Source organism: Rhinopithecus roxellana, chromosome 6 (assembly GCF_007565055.1).
Source record: "Rhinopithecus roxellana isolate Shanxi Qingling chromosome 6, ASM756505v1, whole genome shotgun sequence".
Taxonomy (NCBI): domain Eukaryota; kingdom Metazoa; phylum Chordata; class Mammalia; order Primates; family Cercopithecidae; genus Rhinopithecus; species Rhinopithecus roxellana.
Window position 1 is genome coordinate 15,311,088 of NC_044554.1, and position 24,366 is coordinate 15,335,453.

Genomic DNA, 24,366 nt, shown 5'->3' on the forward strand with positions numbered 1-24,366 from the left:
CTGGTGGAATCTAAAAAAGTTGGTCTTATAGCAGTAGAGAGTAGAGAGTAGAATGGGGATTACCAGGGGCTGGGTGGTTTGGGGAGTGGTTGAGGAGATGTTGGTCAAAAGATACAAAATTTCAGTTAGACAGGAGGGATAAGTTCAAGATAACTCTTACACAAGATGGTGACTATAGTATTGAACTCTTGAAAGTGCTAAGAGAGTGGATGTGGATCTCACCACCAAAAGGATAACTATAGGAGGTAACACATATGTTAATTAGCTAGATTTAATACACAGCTTTACATACAGTTTTATCTGTCAATGTAATTTTAAAAATTGGAGGACGTGACCTCTAGAGACTTAATTCTGAGTTACTGTGCTTTTAGCAATTTTGGAATATATAATATATATTTATATAGTAGAATATATATATTTCCATAGAAGATTTGAAATAAATGCTGTGATTCTGGGTAAACCACCATGAATTATTTGACAGCTCTAAATATGTTCAAATAGGCTTCCCATATTGACATTAATCACACCCTGAGGAGAGCAGTGTAGACAGCTCATGGGATAAAGCAAGGGAGACTTTGTTACTGCTGGTCACTTGGGCTTCTGCTCTTTCTTTTCCCCAAGATAAGATGCCAATATGCAGACCTTTAAAAATACTAACCATGCATCTCCTATAGGGTAGGATCGTTTTAGATTAAAATGATATCTGAGAGTTCTAAGGGTTTGGAAAGAAAATGGTGCAAATGATGTTTATCTGTCAGCACACATGTGTGTGTTGGGTATCCACGTATGTTCCAGGGTTTGGGCAGCAGCATGGCTGAGAACATCATCCAGTAATCTTATGGCTGTAGCATACAGGAAGATGCAAGCGGTCTTCATTAGAAGAAATATGACAAAGAGTAGAAAGGGGACTACAGTAAGCTGATAGAAGTCTAGGGGCTCCATCAATGGTACACTGGATAAAGAAAACGTGGTACATATATACCATGGAATACTATGCAGCCATAAAAAAGAATGAGATCAGGTCCTTTGCAGGGATATGGATGGAGCTGGAGGCCATTATCCTTAGCAAACTAACCCAGGAACAGAAAATCAAATACCAAATGTTCTCACGGATAGGTGGGAGCTAAATGATGAGAACACATGGGCACATAGAGAGGAACAACACACACTGGGGCCTATTGGAGGGTGGAGGGTGGGAGTAGGGAGAAGATCAGGAAAAATAACTAATGGGTACTAGGCTTAATACCTGGGTGATGAAGTAATCTGTACAACAAACCCCAATGACACAAGTTTACCTGTGTAACAAACCTGCACATGTACTCCTGAACTTAAAATAAATGTTAAAACATTTTTTTAAAAAAGATTAATTGAAACCTATAAAATGGAAGGAAGTTTAAAATTGAACAAATACTATACTAGGTGAAGAATGAATACATATGCAAATAAACATTTAATGTATCTTGTCTTAGATTTTATATTAAATAATAAAAAGTTGAAAAGAATTTGAGGGGCTCACAAAACACTGCAGGAGAAGGGGTCGAGAGAGAGAAATGGTATTTTCAAAGACAAATTGCAAGGAGTTGCTGGCCAAGAGGCCAGAGTTCCAATGGAAATGACAAGAAGTTTGTCCAAAAGGAGGTTAACTAAAACAGCTTTCGTCTGAAGGGTTGGAGTAGAGATCACAAGTCAGAGAAGACAATTTTTTAAAGATCAGGCCCTGGGCTGGGCGTGGTCACTCACACCTGTAATCCCAGCACTTTGGGAAGCTGAGGCGGGCAGATCTCAATCAAGAGATCGAGACCATCCTGGTCAACATGGTGAAATCCCGTTTCTACTAAAAATACAAAAATTAGCTGGGCATGGTGGCATGCACCTGTAGTCCCAGCTACTCAGGAGGCTGAGGCAGGAGAATCGTTTGAACCCAGGAGGCGGAGGTTGCAGTGAGCCAGGATCGCAACATTGCACTCTAGCTTGGTGACGGAGAAAGACTCCATCTCAACAGAAAGAAAGAAAGAAACAAGAAAATTGGGCCCTGAAAACAGGCTCTTCCTCTGAAAAGAGACTGAAAACTACCATCATATTTTTGAACCAGGTTAATGAAATATTGCTGTAATGCTTAAAAGCAAAGACTCTACACTCAAACTGCCTGGGTTTTAATCCTGGCTTTACCACCAGTTGTGTGACATTTGTAAATCATGCAATAGTTCTGTGTCCCAGAAAAATGGATAAGAATATCTACTTTGTAGGGCCGTTGACAGGAATAATTGAGTTAATTTATGTAAAGCCCTACAACAGTGCCTAGGGGTAAATTTCAATTCATAATAGTTGTTAGAATAACAGTAGGTATATATACCAGCCACTGTTATTATTACTACTTCTACTTTTCCCAAGCAGGGTACCTCAGATAATGGCATTGAGCACATGGTATGCTGTGCTTCTCAAGCCAGCTTTTATTTGCTGAGCCCTTTCTTTAAACAAAATTAAATAATTAGAACATATAAAGCCTAGACAGTTTGGTTGAATTGGCTGGTGCCTGGAACACTGGCTGTTGCCCCTCCTTCTCTTGACTGTCATGGAGACCCCTAAGACATCACTGTGGAACACATCTGGAAAACTGCTGATGCAAGGAAAAGGATCCAAGGCCTCGAATCAAAGACCTGAAATCAGATCTTATCTGCCATTAATGGGCTGTGTAACCTCCAGTAGGTTAATATCCTCCCTGGCCTCATATTCCTGATCCATATACTGTAAGAATTACACCAGTTTAGTGGTTTTCAAACTCTGCTCCCTTAAACCCTAAGAGTTCCAGAGAAGCACAACAGCAAGATTTGGGAAACAGGTAGTGTGGAGCCCCACAACTTCAAAAGCTGGGGCTCCTCTGTTTTAGTCATTCGAATTCTGTATTTCTTTGAAGAATGAGTACCACTGCTAAAGACGTTTTGACTAGCTGATCTTCAAGGTTCCTGCAGGTTCAGTTACTCTATCATTATTCTTTAGAAATTTATGAGATGTATTTATTGAACCAAAGTAGCAGAAGTAAGAATATTAATGAAGGCAACAAATAATAAATCTGAGGAAACTGAGTAATGGGGAAAACAGTGTGGACTCCTCATGAGATGCTGTAAAGTGACTAAGAGATGTTGGTATATCTGATATTTAGAGAAAAGGTGAAACCTCTGTTACCTGAATCTTATTTTGATAATTTGGCTGATCGTGATCATGGGAGCATAGGCTGGCACAATGACAACTAGGCTTGTGGACCAAGAAGAAATATTATGATAGGAATATTATATACTTACAACCAGAAGACAACTAAAACAAACAATTATTTAAACACTGCATGTCGTAGGACTTTTCTTGCTGGTTAGTGATTTCAGAAAACGTGTCCCTTCCAAAGCAAATGTCACACTAAAATTCTACGTTGGTGATCACTGTGTTATTAGAAGTGTATGTAAACTCAGACACTTTTGGCTTGATGGGTTTGAACAGTGTATTCAAGTAAAAAAGTTACGGTGTTCCCTCTGGTCATAAAATCTGTACTGATTAGTGAGCCTCTAGGCCATGTTTATGGCTTGGATTGGCCCTATGTTTAGTTCTCCTCATTTTCAGCTTACTGAAAGCAAAGGAAAACCTATAAACATATGTGAATATATAAAAAGAATGGTAGCATCTGTTTATGTGTAATTTTGATAATGATTAATATGCAACAACAAGGGCTGATACCCCTTATAGGCTTCACATATGGTGTGAGTTGAAGGCCACCCAATGATTTTTCTCTCCAATTATATCTCCCTTCCACCATTCAAAACACTCACTATTGTGCCATTGTATGTGTGTGTGTGCACATGCACGTGTGCGTGTGTGTGTGTGAAGGTATAATACTTTCACTGCTGAAATATGTTAGCTTGAAGTGATATCACCCATTAACACTTCAACATGGATTAATTTATCAGATTACTTTCAGAGAGTTGGTTCCAGGGGTATTGACACTGGGGTCTACTTACAATTCAGTCAGGATGGAATTCAGAAAGGTCTGCAGAAGGGAGGGGAAATATGCATCCACACATGGGCCAGAGTGAGGAATGTTGGGAGCCAGGAAGCCCTACTGGGCCCAGCAAACGACAAGATGTTGACCAAAGGAAGGGTGCACATATCAAGGGGGAATACATAGCCTAAACTTGGTCCTGTCGTGAGCTAGTACAGTGCCTTGTACATAATCCATCTTCAGCAGATGATAGTTAAATTATTTTTGCCCTAGGATGCTTTTGGCTAAAACTAAAGTTAAGATTTCATGTTAATTATTTTGTTATTTAAAAAGGTTTTGTATATGGCTTATTTTCTAAAATCAAGTTTCTTAAAGAGACATGATTTTCTGTTTTAAATTTAACACATTTTGCGCCAGCAAGATTCTTTTTAAGGGAAAACCCTTCATATATAAAGCATAATTATTCCTTCAATAGGACATTTTTTTATTATAGCCATTGAATAACACATCTGCTGCAAGGATGTTATTTTTTTTTCATCAATCCATGTGCACAGCTCTGATTAGAAGAGGTAAAAGATACACATTGCCTTCAAATAGTGAATCTCCTTCATATGGTTTTATTTTGTTATGACAGATTTTATTATGAAAGCTTTGAATAGCCCTCTTTTTAAGAAAATACTTTTTAAAAATGTAATTCTCTGTCTCTATATGTTACAGTGACTATTGATTTCAGAAAAAAAGTACCTTAAGAGCATCTTTCTCCAGTATTAATATCAGTATTGCTCCACAAAACATTTTATATCAAGGTCTCCTAAAGAAGAAATTTTAATAAGCCTCCTCTCCATCCTTTTTATTCTATAGGCTTTATTCACATCCGCTGATTTCAGAACAAGCTCACAACTGTTACAATATCTTTATATAGTAAAACCTGAAGACAGTCCTCAACCCAGGTGTCTTGGTTTAAGCTTTCACGCCATTGTTATTTATATCACTGTTCTGATGTACTCATTAAAAATATCACATCCACACAATAAAGTTTAAGAATAAGCTTTTTAAAAAAGTTTTAAAAATACATTTTCACCAGACATATTCCAAGATTTGAATTAACCCTTTCCTGTTTGTTTCCAGGGCTACAGCAACACACCGGGGCCAGGTTATTTTCAAAGATGCTTTAGCCCAGCAGTTGTGTGAACAAGGAGGTAAGAGTCGTATTTGATTTGTTTGTGTTACGTCCAAACTATTCATGATAGGTCCTATGTTCCATACCAAGTAAGCATTTCATTATGATGACTTAATCATAATGCTTTAAAAATTTAAGTATTGACCCTTCATATCACTAATACTTATTTATTTAGTAATTACTAACAAAGATCTATAGACTTCTGAAGATACTAAGTGTGAGCAAAAGAAAATTTATTTTCAGAATTTTTTTCTAATGAATTACCTTTAGTTATTCTGGAAGTACAAATCTTAGTCGTAATTGTTAAATTCCACAGAATGTGCTTGCTTAATTTACCACTTAAATGTCTTGTCAGCTTTGTTGAAAATGTTTCTGATTATTGCTTTTAACATTTGATCATATTATACATGATTTTGTGTACAGTATCTATGGGTCTGTTTCAACTGTGTGCACTATTAATTTCAGACTTGTGTGGCTAGACATTGTATCAATTTAGATTAAATTTTACATACTGTCAGATGTGTATGACCGGGATGCACACACATGCACACACAAACACAACACAATGAAAAAGTTAAAGCCAGGATCCACCCTCCAATGCTCATTTGTTCCCCCTGTCCCTTGAGTTTCCACCCTACCTTATGTTTCCATTATAGCATTTACCACTTCATAGAGAATTTTTCTCTGAAAAGGGGTGGGTGTTGCCCTAGACAGACTGAGCTTCTCAGGTATGGGGACAATGCCTTAAGGGGCTTTGGTTCCCCAGATGCTGACGTAGAGCTTACCATTTAAGTCATTCTAAAAATCTTCATAGATTGAATACAAGTTTGTCTCAGCCGTACATACATTCCTTGATTTCAGCATCTTGATAATGAAAACATTTGATGTCGGTCTTGGTAAATGTCATGCCATTTTCATTGTTTATTGTAAGTATAGTATTAATTTTTGTTTAAAATGACATTTGGGGGGAATTTGTTAACTTTTAGAATTATATTAATGAATTTAAAGGAAATTTTTATTAATTATCTCTCTGCTAAAGAATATCTGATGGGCTTTGGAGAGAAATGAGGAAAAATTATGTTGGTTTTTGAGATACCTAAGAAAATACCATATATTATTATATATATCACAATATGACTTTATCTAAGTAACATGTTGCTTAATGATTATTAATGGCAAAATCCTGATTGTTTACACACATAGTCCTTGAATTATAAAACTTCATTCTAGTTATAGTTTCAAACATACTATCAGTATTCCTGGGTTTCACAGATTTTTATCCTGTGACTTTTGAGAATACAGATACTAAATTGTGCCTTTGTAGGTAGGCTCGAGAATTCGATCATAATACAAATCTTCTTCCAGACTATGAAATTGCTCACATTATTGAAAACATAGAATACCACATAGCAGTGAGCATTAATATCCTGGAAAATTTATAGTGTCAGAAAAAGAAATGTCTAATTTTATTAACACTTACCATTGTCTACAAACTAATTTCTTTTAAGCCTTAAATTTTTTAGTCTTTTCTATTATAAATGAATTATTGGGGTTGGGAGGAGGCAAATTATTCTTTTCATTTAAAATGAAAAGAAAAAGCCAAGAAAAACCAATGGGAAAACCCTCTAAACCAGTGAGGAAAAGAAAAATGCCTTCTATAATAGTATTACACATGGGCATGATTTAAGCGATGGTAGATGTGCATGTTATTAAAAATGCTGTACAGCCCAGGACCAGAAGAAAAACACTGAGCTTTTCAATAGCATCTAACTCATTGAAATTATATCAATCTATCCAAGATAAAGTGAAAAATAATGCTAACAAGAGTGCAAGAGTGATGGCTTTCTACTGTCAGGAAATAATAAGGAAAATAATTAGTGCTATAAACTATATATTTATTCTGGCCTTATCTATTTTTAATTAAAACATTAATTGTCTCCTCAAATAAAGTAACATTTTATCATGTAATCATTTTTATATATTGGATATGGAATATCTAATATATTTATTAGAGGAAAAACAATTGCAGTCACCATACATCACAGCACCATGCCTTTCCATTTTAACATGCTCAGTATATTTGTTGATTTTAATTAAACAATTCAAGCAAAGTGAACTTTTTCCTGTGGATCCTGAGGATATCTGTTATTACAAGACTGTACTGCTTGCTAAACATATTGAAAAAGTAAAAGGATTAGAAAATGTACTCGTTATGTCTTAGAGAGTCTGTAATCTTAATCCCTTTTCTTATAAAACATTAGTTGAAACTCTTTTTTACTTTTTCTTTTTCTTTTTTTTTTTTTTTTTTATTTTTGAGACAAAGTCTCGCTCTGTCACCCAGGCTGGAGTGCAGCAATGCAATCTTGGCTAACCACAACCTCCGCCTCCCGGGTTCAAGCAATTCTCCTGCCTCAGCCTCCTGAGGAGCTGGGATTACAGGTGCATGCCACTGCACCTGGCTAATTTTTGTATTTTTAGTAGAGACAGGGTTTCACAATGTTGGCCAGGCTAGTCTGGAACTCCTGACCTCAGGTAATCCGCCAGCCTCAGCCTCCCAAAGTGCTAGAATTACAAACATGAGCCACCACGCCCGGCTAAAAGTCATTATTCTGCAAAAGTGTATACAACACCCGCAAGACCTCTGTCCTACCTAACAGTGCTAAATATGGAATGAAAGTGAAAACGACCCATTTCTTGTTCTTGAGGAACTCACAGGCTAAGATAAAAATGACAGATCTATAGATCACAGAGGTAGCTAAGTTTGCTTGAAGGTGTTAGGAAAGGCATCCCAGGAAGTCAGACCTGAATGGCCAGTGATGTTTAAGAATAAAGGAGAGGAGGCCAGGCGCAGTGGCTCATGCCTGTAATCCCAGCACTTTGGGAGGCTGAGGCAGGCAGATCACTTGAAGTCAGGAGTTTGAGACCAGTCTGGCCAACATGGTGAAACCCTGTCTCTACTAAAAATACAAAAATTAGCTGGGCGTGGTGGCACAGGCCTGTAATCCCAGCTACTTGGGAGGCTGAGGTAGGAGAATGGCTTGAACCTGGGAGGCGGAGGTTGCAGTGAGCCAATATTGTACCACTATACTCCAGCCTGAGTGACAGTGAGACTCTGTCTCAAAAAAAAAAAAAAAAAAAAAAAGGAGAGGAGAACCATCTATCTCCTCCTTCCCATTCTCACTGACCCACTTTATATCAGGGCCCAGCAGTGCCTCCTTTGGAAACTGCCAAATATCCTCCTTCATGATTTTTCTGCTCTTATTTTCATGGTGCCTTTACAGAGCTGCTATAATGAGCTTTCTAAAATGGAAATATGCTTCTTTCATTTGCCTGCTTAAAACCCTTCACTCTCTCAATTGGAAGCAATAGTTTATCTTCATAGTAAAATTCCTACTGCTTATCACACATGGAAGGAAAATCCCTTACAGTCTGGCTTCAGTTTGTCTCTCCTACCTCATTTCTTGTCATCCTCTCATTTTTACCTTAAAACTCCCTGAATGCACCTCACTGTATCATCCTGGTGCTATCTGCACCCTATACTCTCCCAGTTTTCTTTGCCTGGGCTATCCTTTTACGTTCTTTTGTTCTGTCTAACTCGGGCTGTCAGACCCTGCTTACGGTATTACTCCCTCCCTCTGGAGAAAATATCTCTGATTCCCTCCCTCTTCCCCTCAAGCTGGTCTAGACAGCCCTCATATATAACTCTCTACAGAATTCTCAAGGCACGTTAAATAGGAACACTGTCAACACTGTTATGTGCAGACACCACTCCAAGCACTCTACAAACTCATGTAATCTTCACTGCAACCCTCTGAAAAAGAAACTATTATTATCTACACTTTGAAGATGAGGAAACAAAGGCACAGGGAGAGCAACTACTTGTGCATGCATTCATTCATTTGACAACTGTTTATTGCATGTTGTCATAAGAACATCATCACAATGCCTTGTCTGCCACGAGATACATGCTCCTTGAGGGTAAGGGCTGTGCTTTTTTCGTATGGAATCGCTAAAGCTTCTCACAATATCTGATGCACAGTATGTACCTCATAAAGGTTTGTCAAATGAATGAGCAAACAATTAAACTACAATAGTCTGATAGATAAGAAAGAGGAGGCTAGCCAGTAATTCATTACAGCTAAACCATGAGACCTGGAAAGGTAAGTGGAAAAGATCATGCAGGGCCTTCTGTTAATGCTCAGGGACTTAGGCATTCTGCAGGCTATGGGAAGGAAGCAGGAGAATGATAGAACAAGTAAAGAAAACCTAATGGGGGTTGGGGGTGGAATGTGTTGCAGAGTTGTTGACAGATTAAAGGCAGATGATGGACAGCAGACAAGGGAAGACAGATTATTGTGAAACGAGAACTAAATGCTGGGCAGTTTAAAGTTGAGGCTTTGAAAAAACATGATCATTATACATTATATGTATTACTGTGATTAGATCTTGGAGGCCAGAAAGAAGGGGGTATGTTAGAGAGACCTAGAGAAGGTATGGGGGTATGGGTGAGGACGGGGAGGAAATCTGGGGCTACTCTGTCACTTCTGGCCTTGGTGACTGGGTGGACATTGATGCCAGGAACAGAGAAGAAATGAAGAAAATGTTAGAGGTGTTTGGAAGAAAAGATAATCAATTGCACTTCCACATGTTGGCTGTGAGGGAGTTGCAGAGTTCTCCAGCAGCCTGCTGAGAAGGGGGCCTGTCACTGGCTGGAGCAGCCAGGGAGATTTGAAAGCCATCAGCCTATTGATGCTGGGGAGGCAATGCATTCATTAGGGAGATGATTGGAGCAGGGAGAAAGCAGCCAAGTGAGGAAGACCAGTGACTGAGCAGGGGTGGGAAGAAGAGGGAATTCTGGAGAAGAGGCAAGCCTTTGAGGTGAGGGGAACTGAGGGAACAAATCTGAACATGGTAGAGATACCTAACAAGGACAAACAGAGGATGGAGGATAGAAAAGGACATTCAGATTTTACAATCAGAAGGTGACTGGCAATTTGGGCTGGACATGGTGGCTCACACCTGTAATCCCAGCACTTTGGGAGGCCGAGGCGGGCAGATCACCTGCGGTCAGGAGTTTGAGACCAACCTGGCCAACATAGTGAAACCTTACCTCTACTAAAAATACAAAAAAAAAAAAAAAAAAAAAAAAGCCAGCTGTGGTGGCAAGGGCCTGTAGTCCCAGCTACTCAAGAGGCTGAACACAAGAGAATCGCTTGAACCTGGGAGGCGGAGCTTGCAGTGAGCCTAGATTGCACCACTACACTCCAGCCTGGGCAACACAGCAAGACTCCACCTCAAAAAAAAAACAAAAAAAAAGTAGGCGATTGGCAATTTGGCTGAAAATGAGGGTGGTTTTAGGTGAGGTGAGACCACCTGAGGCAGCTTTGTAGCACAGAAAGCTTCTTGCTCAATCTTTGAAGTCAAGCGGTCAAGGGAAGATAGATTACTGTGACATGAGAAATAAATCCTGGGCAGTTTAAAATTGAGGCTTTGAAAAAATACCACTTTACATTGTGTATGTGTGTGTGTATATATATATATATATATATATAGATAGAGAGAGAGAGAGAGAGAGAGAGAGAGCGCGAGCGAGCTGTGGATCCAAGGAATATGTACCATTATTATTTGTCCATTAAAAAAATTTTTTTTAAATGAGGAAGGAGAGAGGTAGGCACCCAGAGAGGAAAGGAATATAGATTTTCTCTCTCTCCAGATCACAGTGTGTTTATTATAGGCTTCCAGTGCCTTGCAGCCAAACACCACCAAGAACACACCTAGTTGAAGTTGAATAGGTTAAACAGGTTGGTTTAGTGCTTGTTGCAGTGTGGGAGAAGGCAAACCATGGGGGAACCATGGGGCATCTCAAGAAGAGGATGTTACAAAAGGAATTGTTATTATAGGATTTGGGTTGGGCAGGGCACGGTGGCTCATGCCTGTAATACCAACACTTTGGAAGGCCAAGGCAGGTGGATCACAAGGTCAGGAGATTAAGACCATCCTGGCTAACACAGTGAAACCCCATCTCTACTAAAAATACAAAAAAATTAGCTGGACGTGATGGCACACGCCTATAGTCCCAGCTACTCAGGAGGCTGAGGCGGGAGAATCACTTGAACCCAGGAGGTGGAGATAGCAGTGAGCTGAAATCATGTCACTGCATTCCGGCCTAGGTGACGGAGTGAGATTCTGTCTAAAAAATAAAAATAAAAAAATTAAATTAAAAAGATTTGGGCTATCTTTGGTGATTAAGGTAGGGTTTAAGAAAGTGGAGCTTTGCTCTGGATTCGATGCTGTCTGGAAGTGGGAACAATTCTGTGGTTAGGTATCTCAATAAATCTACCATAAGGGCAGACTAGAGCACGGCTACTGCTATAATTGATAAAGAAGCAGCAGTCGCTCCTACCAGCCAGGAGAGAGGGTACTTGGCACCTTTGTGACTTGGACAGTGCTAAAGTTGTGTCTGTTGAGACAAGATTAAGAAATAAATGTGTCTCTATCTTGATTCATCATGGTCACAGAGTAGCCTTGTCTGAAGCTGATGTTCTGTGAAATAGTTTATGTTCAATAGGAGGACACCAGGGCCCACCAGGGATTGCCAGACCAGGTTCTGGATGTCAGAGGCTACTTTTTTCTTAATTGAGGCTGAGGAGAGAATGCTAGTGGGCATGATTTACTTTTGGATTTTAGCCTTTACGAGGGCTTTGAAATCATAGAGAAGTGGATTGTCTTATTTGCGCTGCTATAACAGAGTGCCACAGACTCGGTAATTGATCAGGAAAAGAAATTTATTTTATCACAGTTCCAAAGGCTGGGAAGTTCAAAATCAAGGTGCTGGCAGGTTTGGTTGTCTGGTGAAGGCGGCTTTAAGCTTCTAAGATGGTGCTTTGATGATGTATCCTCCTAAGAGGAGGAATGCCGTGTCCTCACGTGGTGGAAGGCAAAGGGGCAAGCCAGTTGGGCGTGAAGCCTTCTTTATAACGACCTTAATCCCATTCACATGGGGAGTAACCCTTATGACCTAATCACAGCTTAAAGGCCCACCTCTTACTACTGTCACGTAGGCAACACCTGAATTTTGGAGGGGACACATTCAAATCACAGCGTGGATTCAGGCTTTACTTGTATGACTTTACTTTCCAGAGTCCCTGGCGCAAAGCACAGATTCAGTACGTCATAAAGGGAAGGGATTTTGCTGAAGCAAAATTTTATTCAAGGTTGGTTTGTATGAAATAAAAAGCATAAGTAGATCCGTGGGGTAAAATTATGAATGTTTAATTTTTAAAAAATGTATCTCTATTTTGTAATTTGTTTACAGTGAACTTACATTATTTGTATTATAAAGAAATAGCACACATTTCCTCCAAAAAGTGTACATACGGGGTTAGACTTAGGAAGGAGGAGGGACGAGTCTGCGTGGCAAGGGGAATAAATCCCTTCTCAAGAATCGAAGGAAAATTCTGAATTACAACTCCCATGTCTCCTCCTATATGATGACTTGCCTGACTCCCTTAACATGCTCTGTTTCTGTTGTGTCATAATTATTTGTTTAAACACTCATTTCCCCCAACTGAGAGCTTTTTGAGGGCAGGAACCGTGATTTAACTTTTTGTTTTTTTTAATGTTTGATCATGCTTGGCGTGAAACATAGACTCAATAAATGTTTGCTGAATGATGAACTTAAACATTTTACAATTGAAAAATCACTGTCCTTACTGAAAAATCTTTAACCCTGAGTGTTTGCTATGGACCATGATGAGGCAGTGTGGCTGCTGCTAGCAATGTTCCTCACACTGATGTCTGGTTGTAAAATACATGTACCAGCATATTAAAAATTATTGAAAATTGTTCATGGATTTTCATGTAAGCTGTAAGGAGTCCCCTTAATGTTCTTGGAACATAGAACAGGTTTAGAGATTTTTTAAATATATCTCTGAGGTTCCAAGTAATCGTAAACACATCCCCATCTGAGTTCTGCTGTCATGTCATGGTGCAGACAAGGAGCTAGAGTTTTTCCATCTTTAGTCTGGGGTGCAGGGTTGGCTGGGCTGTATACCCTCAGTTGTTTTGAAAGTAAAAGATGCTTAGGTTAATTCACTAGCTATAAAACAAAAAAAACCTGAAATTATTCAATACTTAGTACTAAACAAAAATTACTTAATGCTTACCATGTGCCAGACTCTGTTCTAGGCTAGGTCTTGGAATATGCCAATAAACAGAGCAAAGATCTCTGCTGCCATGAAGCCTACATTGCAGTGAAGAGGAGACAGACAGTAAATGTGAGACATAAGAAATGACTAAATGTGGTACCATGTTAGAAGGTGGCAGGTGTTGTAGGGGGAAGTAGACCACTGAAATATAGCAGGTAAAGAGCGTACAGTTGGGTGGAGGGGAAAGAGGCTGATTGCAATTTGGCAGGTAAGGCAGGTAGACTCACTGAGAAGGAGACATTAGAGCAAAGATCAAGAAGGGGATAAAGGAGTTAGCCAAGTGACTATCTGGGGAATTGTCTGAAATGTCAGTAAGTGATTTTAAAGATAAACATCGTGGTGTTTTTTGAAGTACTGTTAGAGAGGACCAAAACAAAGAATAGAGACAATATCAGAATAGACCAAAAACTTGAAAGGAACTAGGAGAAATCAGTTTCTTTGCAGAAATTATCGCTGAACTACCTAAAAAGAGCTGCAGACCTAATATGTCTCTCTCTGAACCACATGAGTACTATTGAAAATGTTAATGTGAGTGTGGTATATATAGACTTAGGATGAGGACTAGTATTTGAATTTATGCTGTGATCATGTAACTATAGGTTCCTTATCTGTGGATTAGTGATGTAGCTAAGCAAGTTAACTTGACAAAATATACAGTACTTATGAGTGGCAGGCCTAGAATTCCAGTCTCTGGACTCACAGCCTAATGTTGGTTTGATTATGCCAAGCAGATTCTTAAAGTTAAAAAAAAAATTAAACATTAAAAACCCTCAGGAACCACATCCCTAATAAACAAGATTGTTGCTACTGCCTAAATTCCCTGAAAACCTTGGAAAGAACACATATACTCTTTGGTGCCCTAAATCTACACAGTTAAGGAAAAAGTGATGTGAGCGCATCAGTATTACTGCCACTGGTCCAGCAGCATGCACACATCACATTGAAGATGGAGCAGGGAAAATAATCGTGTGTGTGTATATTCATTGGCCTGTGGGCTTCTTGGCATACCCTCTTCAAACACACACATTGATTATTTAGCAAGACCAGATGGCAGGCTTAGTGGCCTGACAGCAGTCATGCCCTGTAGTGCCCCCAAAGGGCGCGTGCCATTTATAAACCACCCTGGAATTCTCTGTTGTTGTGTTGATGGAAGTGGCTATAAAGGCAAACGTTTTATGTCAGGAGGAAAGAGGTCAGGCTTACAGCTGGCGCAGAAAACCTTGACTGCTTTCTGCCAGGCTCAGCAGTTTTTCAGCTGTTCATCACTCTCAGAACAGTGAGTGGTAGAAAGTGTGGCTATGCTCTCTAAGGGCCCTTGGATCATGGTGGTAGGCAGCATATATGCTTCATCCCAAATGCAAACTCTTTGCAATTTTTAAATCATTTGTATTAAGGATTGGTGAAAGTTTAAACTGTGAGATGGAGAGGGGAAGAGGAGAGTTTAACAAGCAAGTCCATAAAGTGAATGGGGTGTTTAACCTCCTTTGATATTTTTTAGCACTTTAAGTATAACTTTGTACCCAAATATTGTAAAAATTGTAGATCAGATCTACCAAAATCTTCTCTTGGCTATCCTTGGTTATTCAACAGTTTATATTACTAAATATTTTTCCAATACCCTGAAATGCAAAGTCTTTATTAATTCAGACTTGTTTCTCTCTCATTGTTAGAATTGGGTTTTAACATATGTACTTTAATTGCTGAAAAGAAAAATAAATACTGATGTATTTCACTTGAATGTGCCCAGTGTTAAGCATTTGCTAGTCGAAGACATCTGTGCTCCCCTTGGCTATTTTGTAGCTTATATTTCATTTTAGTGGTTACGGCTCCTGTTCATGACATCCCTAGGCTTTGTGATTTATAAACAAAGAGAACTGAATTAACAGGATCAGGGAAAACCATCCAGAAACCCCCGATCTTGCTTCAAGGTCTTACAAACTACCCAACAAAGCGAGAAACTAAAGCCCTCCTGGGGCTATGGCAGGCAGAAAGTATCCCTAAGTGATCTGAAGACAAGCATATTAAGGGGAATGACAAAGAGCTGATTCACATGACCATAGTAAAATTTCTTGCTAGTGACTCTGGGGGTGGGTCTGATTATTCTTTTGATTTCCTAAAGAATGGTGTTTTGGACTGGTGCTGTTTATCCCAAGGTGATTGAACATAGATTTAAACAGCCTTCTTTTCAGTTCTGAGGGCTATATACATTTCCACTTGACAGCTTTATCTAGTCCAAAGTCAAAATTCCTAGATTTATGCCCAAGAAGAATTTTGCATTGAGTTATTTTGGGTGCCCATGGAAGAATTCTTTCTACACATGCTGCTGTATAACCTGCTTGATTCCTCCATATTTTGAAGGACAAAGACCAAATTTGGATCTATACAATCACTTGGGGAGGGAGAGCAAAGCTGTTACAAACATACATAACTCATAATTTTGTTTGGCTTGTGAAATATTATTTTATGCAATTTATTAATCCAACGTTATTTTTAATGTACATGTGAAAATTCAGTTGTTTCATGTAAAAATTAATGTAGAATTTTTTATAATCAAGTTTTTAAGAGTTGGAGTTCATTGGTATTAATAGATATTGTGCTGTATCCCCAGTGGGCATATGTGAAACACTGTACTAGACCCAAGGGGAGGTGTGTGGCAACATAAGGCAGTCTCCCATTCCATTGCTAAGAAGCTTATAGTACAGATTTACTAATGCAAACCCAGAAGAGAAGGACCAAAACTCATTTGCAGAAAAATATAAACTTAGTGGAATGGTGTTCCTCTCATCTCCTTTGAGGCCTTGCTCCAATAATTGTGCTTTCTCTTTCTCATAGCTTCAGTGTCTTCCTCTTCAGTGGCCACCTCCTCCTCTGTGCTTAAATATGCTGAAGCCACTGCTACTTTCACAAATATTTCATCCTGAATTTCCACTACCCCCAGCCCTGTTTCCTTCTTACACTCCAGCTTCTTGAAAGAGCAGTGATGTCGCCAGGCTTTCCTCCTAACCCTGCCGTCTGGCCTCTACCGCCAGCACTCCCTGGAAACCATCATCCTCAAGGTCACCGATAACCCACTAGGGTGCCAACTAATCCAGAGGACTCGGATCCTCACCCTACCTGACTTCTCTTTTCTTTCTCAGTTTCCATAATGAGTTGTTCTTCTTCCCACATCACACATTCTGGGGTTGGGCTTCTTTTTGCAATTTTTTTTTTTTTTTTTTTTTTTTTTTTTTTGAGAGGATTCTCACTCTGTCGCCAGGCTGGAGTGCAGTGGTGTGATCTCGGCTCACTGCAAACTCTGCCTCCCAGGTTCAAGCAACTTTCCTGCCTCAGCCTCCCGGGTAGTTGGGACTACAGGCGCCCACCTACACACCCAGCAGATTTTTGTATTTTTAGTAGAGATGGGGTTTCACCATGTTGGCCAGGATGGTCTCAATCTCTTGACCTTGTGATCCACTCGCCTCAGCCTCCCAAAGTGCTGGGATTACAGGCCTGAGCCACCACGCTCAGCCTTCTTTTTGTGCTTTTATATTGTCCCTGTTGAACTTACTCACACCTATAATTTTCATCTCCCTAACTCTCCACTTGCTTGATGCTTATACAAAGAGTCAAGAAGGTAAAATGATGGCGAGCATAAAATTTGCAGTCACCTGCATACTCTTGAGTTCGAATTTCTGCTCTGGCACTTTCTAGCCATGTAATCATTCTGAGTCTCAATTCTCTCATCTGTAGAAAAGAGAAAGGGATAGTATCAAATTTTTTGACCATTTCATACCATTCCTAAGAACTGGTACAATATTCTGTGCCCAGAAGGAACACCATAAGATTGTGAGGATTATGTCGTGATGAAGTGCATAGCATAGTGGCTAGCACATACTCTGTAGATATTAGCTCCCACTACTATTACTGGACACTACATTTGGGTGTCATTTAGGTACCGTGAACTGAATATATTCTAAACTGAACTTTCCTTCCCCCCAAATCTGTACCCCTCTGTTGCAGTTCTGTTTAGCATCTTCATAATCACCCCAGTCACTAAACAGAGCTCTAGGTAACACATTTCTTTGCTCATTCCTTTTTGTCATCCATGCCTATACCTGGTGTGTCTAAGGCCAATTTACATAATATCTCTTCAACCAACACTTTTCTTTCCATGCCTACTGCCATTTTTTTTTATTCAGGCCTTTCACACATTGATCAAAATGCTCCTGGCCTCAAACCCTATAACTGCCCTCTATTTCCCCCCAGTTTAGCCTGGCTTTCAGGACTTCCCTGATCTGTCCCACCTCTCTCTCTCTCCAACCTCATCTCCACATCCATCACCCTCACCTGACACCAGCCCCTCTATTTCAGTTGGAATAAGTACTTCCTTCATCAGAGATGCCATCCTGACCCTATCACTGTAGCTCATGTATGCCAACTCCTTTCCCCAGTGTACCTTCCTCAATACCTCCTCTGCTGTCTAACTGATGAAGTTGTGCTCATCCTTAAAGATCCAGCTCAAGTCTCTCCTCCTGTATCATCTTTATTTAGGTATTGTACACTCTTTTTCACTGATGAACTTTACTAGGAGTAGCTTAACAAAACTCAGAGTTGGATAGATGGTATTTGAGATGATGTTTGCTTTATTGCTCAGGGTCCTCTATGAGAAACTACAGAAGAAACTTCTATACAGTCTGTGTACCTGCAATAACTGTCCTTCTCCTGAACAATATGTGTTCTTTAAAGTTATGAACTCTTCTGTTTCTGTAACTTTATGGCTTGAGAACCAAATTGAAGTCCTGAGGGGCATGTATCTTGCATACATATCTCAACACGACATGTATTATTTTTCTTTGATTTCCCCCCCTTTATTGTCTTGTTCAGCTGTCTGCCTTTTTTGTAAGCTCCCTTAAATCTATCTTAGAGCAAGACAGATTGTACGGTTCATCCTTAGATATGTAAAGGAAAGTGAAAAGAAATATGAAGAAAAGTAAAGGAAGAAGATGACATATGTACAAGCAATAAGGAAGAAAAGGAACAGAGGAGATGATTAAAATTTTCTAACAACAATGGTTTTAGTAATATTGCTTGCTGATCTTATCAGAACCCATTCAACTAGCATTTTTGGAACTGCCATGTATGAGACATTGTGCTCAGCACTGGGAATGCAGAGATATTCAAGATAGAGTCTCTCTACTCACAGGAATTTGCAGTTTGATCAACTCTAATAGCTACTATCGCCCTTAGGATTATGACTGAGATAAAGAGAAGAAACTTTTCCCCAAAAGGGACCCTTTCCTCACCCATGGGAAATTAACTATTGTAGTTAAGAGTATCAACTAAGCTTCTATGTACTTGAGGTACTAAGCAAAGTACTTCAACATGTGGGTGGGTTAAATGACTAGAAGTTTATTTCTTAGTCATAAACCAGTTTGAGGATGGGTGGTCTAGGGCTGGCAGAGTGGTTCTGCTGTGTACAGCATGTAGCTTCCATATCTAGGAGCCAAGCTGGCTGCTCCAGCACTCACCACCTCCTACAGCAAGGAGGGGAAAGGGCCAAGGAAGCATCCCCATTCCTTTAGGGCATCACCCAGCCCTGAAAGTGACCTTAGTCACTTCTGCTCACCCCATATGGGCAGAACTTAATTCCTTTGTCACAGGAAGCTATAGGGGAGGCTGAGAAATAAAGAAGTAAAAGAAGAATAGACATTGGTAAATCTCTAGCAATTTCTGCTGATGTTAGCAACAAGGTTTCTTCCTTCTCCTCCACTTCTTCCTCCTCCTTCTTCCTGTTTTGAGCCTTATGATTTTCTTTCCAACCTCTAAATGTTACTTAAAAGCCATACATTCTCAGGGTTTGGGTCAATTTATACCTGCAATTTCTCACATCTGCTCCATCTATGAACTTCATCTCTTCAAGTTCTCAAAGGTCTAGGATTTTTTTAAAAGTTGCTACACAGCAACAATTTTTTAAAAATTAAAGTTTGGCCAGGCATGGTGGCTCACGCCTGTAATCCCAGCACTTTGGGAGGTGAGGTGGGTGGATTGCTTGAGTCCAAGAGTTCAAGACCAGCCTGGGCAATGTGGTAAGATCTTATCTCTACCCCAAAAAAAATTTACTGGTCTTGGTGCTGCATGCCTGTAGTCCCAGCTTCTTGGGAGGCTGAGGCGGGAGGATCGTTTAAACCCAGGAGGTCGAGATTGCAGTGAGCCACGATGTGCCACTACACTCTAGCCTGGCCAACAGAGCAAGACACTCTCTCAAAATATAAATAAATATAAAAATAAAAATGTACCAACAATTCAAATGATACTGTTTTGCATTCTGATTTTTCACTTAAAACTTTTATTTATATCATAAGCAAATTTTTGAAAAATGTATGGATATCTCCCCAGAAAAGGTGGGGACATGAGCATGGTAAGACAATGAGCCATAATTTTTAATGTTTAAGGCCCCGTTATTTACAACTCCTATTGGAATCTTATCTGAAAGAGTTCTGTATCTCCCAGTTGCAGGTTATAAAGATACATTTTCATTTTGCTCCTATTTCATTTATTTTAGAATATGGAAGATGATAAATTGTTATGAGACACAAGTTGAGGTGGAAAATCAGAAAGAGAAGGAAGAGAAAAATAATCCCTAATATTGCTGGTTCTGTGTATAATTTAGCTGTCTCTGAATATTAAGTAATCTTTTATATTGATCATAAGTATGTTCCTGAACACAGGGAGAACTGTTTTCACTCTAAATTTATAACATTTTTGGAAGCTTAATTATCATACTTGAAGGTCAAATGGTGCTATATTGCAATAAAATACAAAAAGTAATAAAGAAATTATTCCTGGGGAGATGAAAGTCTAGGTTCATAGCTCATTAAATGCTGACTTCAGAGCCCATGTCTAATTTGTCATATTTAGCTTTGGAAGTTTAATACATTTGAATTTCAAATTAGGTGAGGAGATACCTGAGGCAAAACTACCTAGGGCCTTTGAATTCTAAAATGATTCAGGAGATATAGTCCCCGTAACATAATACCTGTATTTGGAAGAATTGCTTGCCATCTATATATAATGCTTGTCTGACCCAAAGGCTTTTTTTTTTTTTTTTAAGTAATCAATAATATTACCTCAAAGCTCATTTACCACCTCCTCAATTCATTTTTAGGCATCTTTTCATTTTTCTGCTCCACATATTTACATCTCCATTCTTTGCACTGAGTAATTTGTTCAACAAGTTGGCTGAAATTTATTAGTACTACTATAATTTGGAGTCAGATGATTACTTTAAAATTTCCATTCAAAATAAGTCAGTTGAAAGAAAAAAAAACACATCTGTCAAGAAAATAACCTTTGGGGGAATTAAACACAACCTCATTCTTTCTAATATGCCTACTTTAGGCTGCTGTGATCTATGAGATTCTGGCAGGTTCAACTTTTGAAAGAGCATATGCACAGAAATGCTTCTTAAGAAATGAAGCTTTTTTTTTTTTTTAACTTTTAGTGTGTATTTTGTCTCCTGGACAAATTGAATTGATGACGGGAGGAATTTAGGCTTCAATTTAATATTGAGATACCATCTAAGGATCCACGTTTATAATATTTATTTTGAAAGGCCCAATAGTTTAAGCTATTAAAATGTTATTAAGAAAAGTATGACTGTGAGCACCAATAACCAAATGTAGTCACAGAAGCTAATGTGGAGATATTTGCTGCCTGCTTTAGTTTACAGAAATGTTCTAACTTTCATTTCTGTCTGCAAAGCTTAGCTGATGCTAATGCAAGAGAAACTGTCATAAAGATAAGCCACTCATTATAATCTGTGAGATGCGCTAAATAATTGGAGGTAATTTTGGAGACAAAAATATATTTAGTAAATTAAAGTAATGTTCACAAAGTAAGTCTGTCTAATGACAAGCAATACATTAGTTGCACTTTAAATTTTAAAAAGTGAGTAAAAAGTGGTTCTTCTCATACTTCGATGAAGGCCAGATTAATTCACACTGAATGAAAATAGTGAGTTTTTAAAAATAATTTTTCACCTTTCCCAAAGATATTCCTTGGGAAAAGACCTACAACTCTTCTGACTAGAACTGTCTCCAACACAGAGACATGTTAACATATATGAACTAAGAGTTTTCCATCATTTATTCAAAAAAGTATCTGCATGCACTTTTTCTGCTTTCATTTTAAGTGAAAAAATAACCTTGTTTAAAGAGACCAAGAAGCATGTTATTCCTTTGAAACTTTTGGTACTGAATTTACTTGCTTTCATGTTAGGCTCAATCAAGCCTTGTGATGTGAATTGCTTATCTTATGAACTGGGTCTTTCCATGGCTGTTCCATGTAATAATCGTTCACCCTCACTATTTTTTGAATAATTATCTTTGTCAAATCTGCACTAGTACAGAGTTATTGTGTTCATTCAAGACAGTTCCAGTCTTTTTCTTTTGCTAACTTATGGTGATAAATCATTTCAAGAACAGTACAGTTGAATTTTTAAGAAAAGAAGTTCTATAAGCAATCTATTTTTTTCAAACTTTGAAGTACCTTCCAAAAACAATGATTGTTTACTTTTATTCTTAACATGTTTAAACTTATTAATTTTAAAAATCTATTTTTGTCTTCTTTGCATAGTCTGTGAAATCTTAGTAAAATACATATGTAATCTTCAGGTCACTTAATAGTACTCAAGCATCTAGGAAAATGCTCGGCTAAGGAAAGACTTAGAATGTTGCTGAAGCATATCATTGATGATCTAAATCTTTGTATTTTTCCAAAACATCATCTGGATAGGCCCCACTGGAGAGAGAATTTGGAGGACAAATAACTTTTAAATGGCACTATCACAAACATCAAAAAGAATCTGGAAAAGAAATCATAAGTACACATTTATGAGTGGTTTTGACCTCATAAGAACATTTATTTACTTATCTAGTATGAAAAAATTGTATTATGCTGAAAACTTTAAAGTTTCATTTTTTCCTCATTTAACTGCTCTGCTCTCAAGAGGGATTTGACTTATGAAATTAAGTAGATTCTCATTTATCAATACTTTCCTAGTAAAAATTGCTACCAATTTGTATTGATAGTTTTAAAGAAGTTTGGCTTTTTCAACTAAAAACAAGTCAAAGTAGGCTAGGCTTTCATTCTGAATCCCTCGCTGGAAAAAAAGCTTTTAGAAAACCTGGTGATTTTAATGAGATTCTATTGTAATTCCTCCATTCTGTTGGCTTGCTTTTACTTGTTTTTTAGGCAAAGTAGAACCTTCATTTTAACTTACCTGTGTAACATTTTATATTTTATCTGTGGTTTTAAGTAAGTTAATTCAGTCCAAGGACATTTGGCTTACTCTTTAAGTTATCATGATATATCTAAAGTCAATTTTAAACTGAATTTCCAATTCAGTCTAGTTACCTGAACTTGATCAAGCTTTACAAAGGATATAGTTTCTGTAATGTTTGTGAATTTCAATGGCATTGTATTTCTGGATAAAGATTACAGAGATGTATGGTTATTCTGAATGAGATTTAAAGTTCGTTGAAACACAAATACATTCACATGCAATTTATAACAGGGAAGTCTTAACAGAATTAGATATTCCTAGATTCATCCCAGCTGAATGTTCATTCCTAGTTGAGCATCCTACCTTATAGAAAAAATATTCACTTCTGAAAAAATGTAGGAATTCAGTTTGATTTATACAAACACTTGATTCCTTATTAAATCATTTATCTTTCCATAAGTTCCTTCCAGCCTCTACATACAGTTTCATGGGTCTCACCAATGAAACTAAAATAAGACCATATTATGAAGCTTCCCCACAGTGATCTCTCTGGGTACAGAACAACTCCAGCCTATGTTCCTCTCTCTTCAATTCAGTGTCCTCTGACAAATAGCACCATCCCTAGTGCATCTTCCTCTGTGCATACCTTTGGTCGTCTGACCTGATCTTCTTATCACTACCACAGAAATACCTGGAAGAAACTGCGATATCTTTTATACTTCTGTTAAAGGTGTATTCCATCCTATTCTTTCTCTAAAACCAAAACCTACTTCTTTAAGAACATTTCTGTTGTCTCTCATCCTCAGAAACCAAAACTCCCTAGTTTAAGCCATTTGACAATTTTATGTCATTGCTAGATTTTAATCATGCAATTTTAGATTCAAAGGAGCTGAGAAACTGGACAAGATGCAAGGTGGGGTAGGGCATTCTAGGGTCCTGAGAGAGGCAGAAAATCAGTAACAGACCAATAAAATGTTGAGATAAAAACATACGAGTGATCTAGAAAAATTCAATGATTCAATCTAGAGTTAGTTCAATGGCAGAGGAACAGGAAAGGTAGGCTTGGAGATTGCCATTGGGTAAGCACTTGGACAGTTGACAAATGAGGACCTGTCTAGCAAGCACGCATTTTACATTTAATAAAGGAAAGAGTAAAGGCCTTTATGCCAAGTTCACATAATATAAGAACTTAATAATTCACTCATAGTCACTGGTATGAAGCAAGGCAGGTACTATCCAAATGGGAGTATACTAAATAATGTTGAACTATATCATTCTTCCTCAGGCTACTTTAATTTTTCTGTGGTGCATTTACCTCAGTAAAAGTAAAAAGATGGTGAACTTCCTACAGGCTTAGAAAATTTGTTTAGACTACGTAAAACTAGATTGATATGGTCACTTATTGAGAAATGATTAAAATAAACTTCCAGGCGCAGTACTTCACTAGCTTTGGCCCATTTTTAAACTACATATGTGTGAATCTTTCTCAAGAAAATTTGTACTTTTCCTTCATTAAGTTTTGCATACTAAACATGTTTCTGTTTTTGAGGAAATAATGTTTAGTTATCTCAGAGAGTGGACATTTTTGTTAAAATATATTAAAACAAATCTTTCTAACTAGTGATTTACAATATGATGTAAATTTGTTGAGTTAAATTAAATCCAGGTAAATACTGACTGGGTGTTGAAGCTCCCAGACCACTTATAATAAAGGCTTTTGGACAATGTTATG

At 38.2% G+C, this 24,366-nt stretch overlaps 1 protein-coding gene across 1 annotated transcript in view; it reads left to right on the plus strand.

Annotated features, from left to right (window-relative positions):
- Positions 1-24,366, plus strand: part of RELN (reelin) — a 521,571-nt gene that overhangs the window by 196,946 nt on the left and 300,259 nt on the right. Inside the window, exon 4 of the mRNA XM_030933242.1 lies at positions 5,114-5,184. Within this exon, the coding sequence (XP_030789102.1) occupies positions 5,114-5,184 (71 nt within the window). The remainder of the gene's footprint in view (positions 1-5,113; positions 5,185-24,366) is intronic.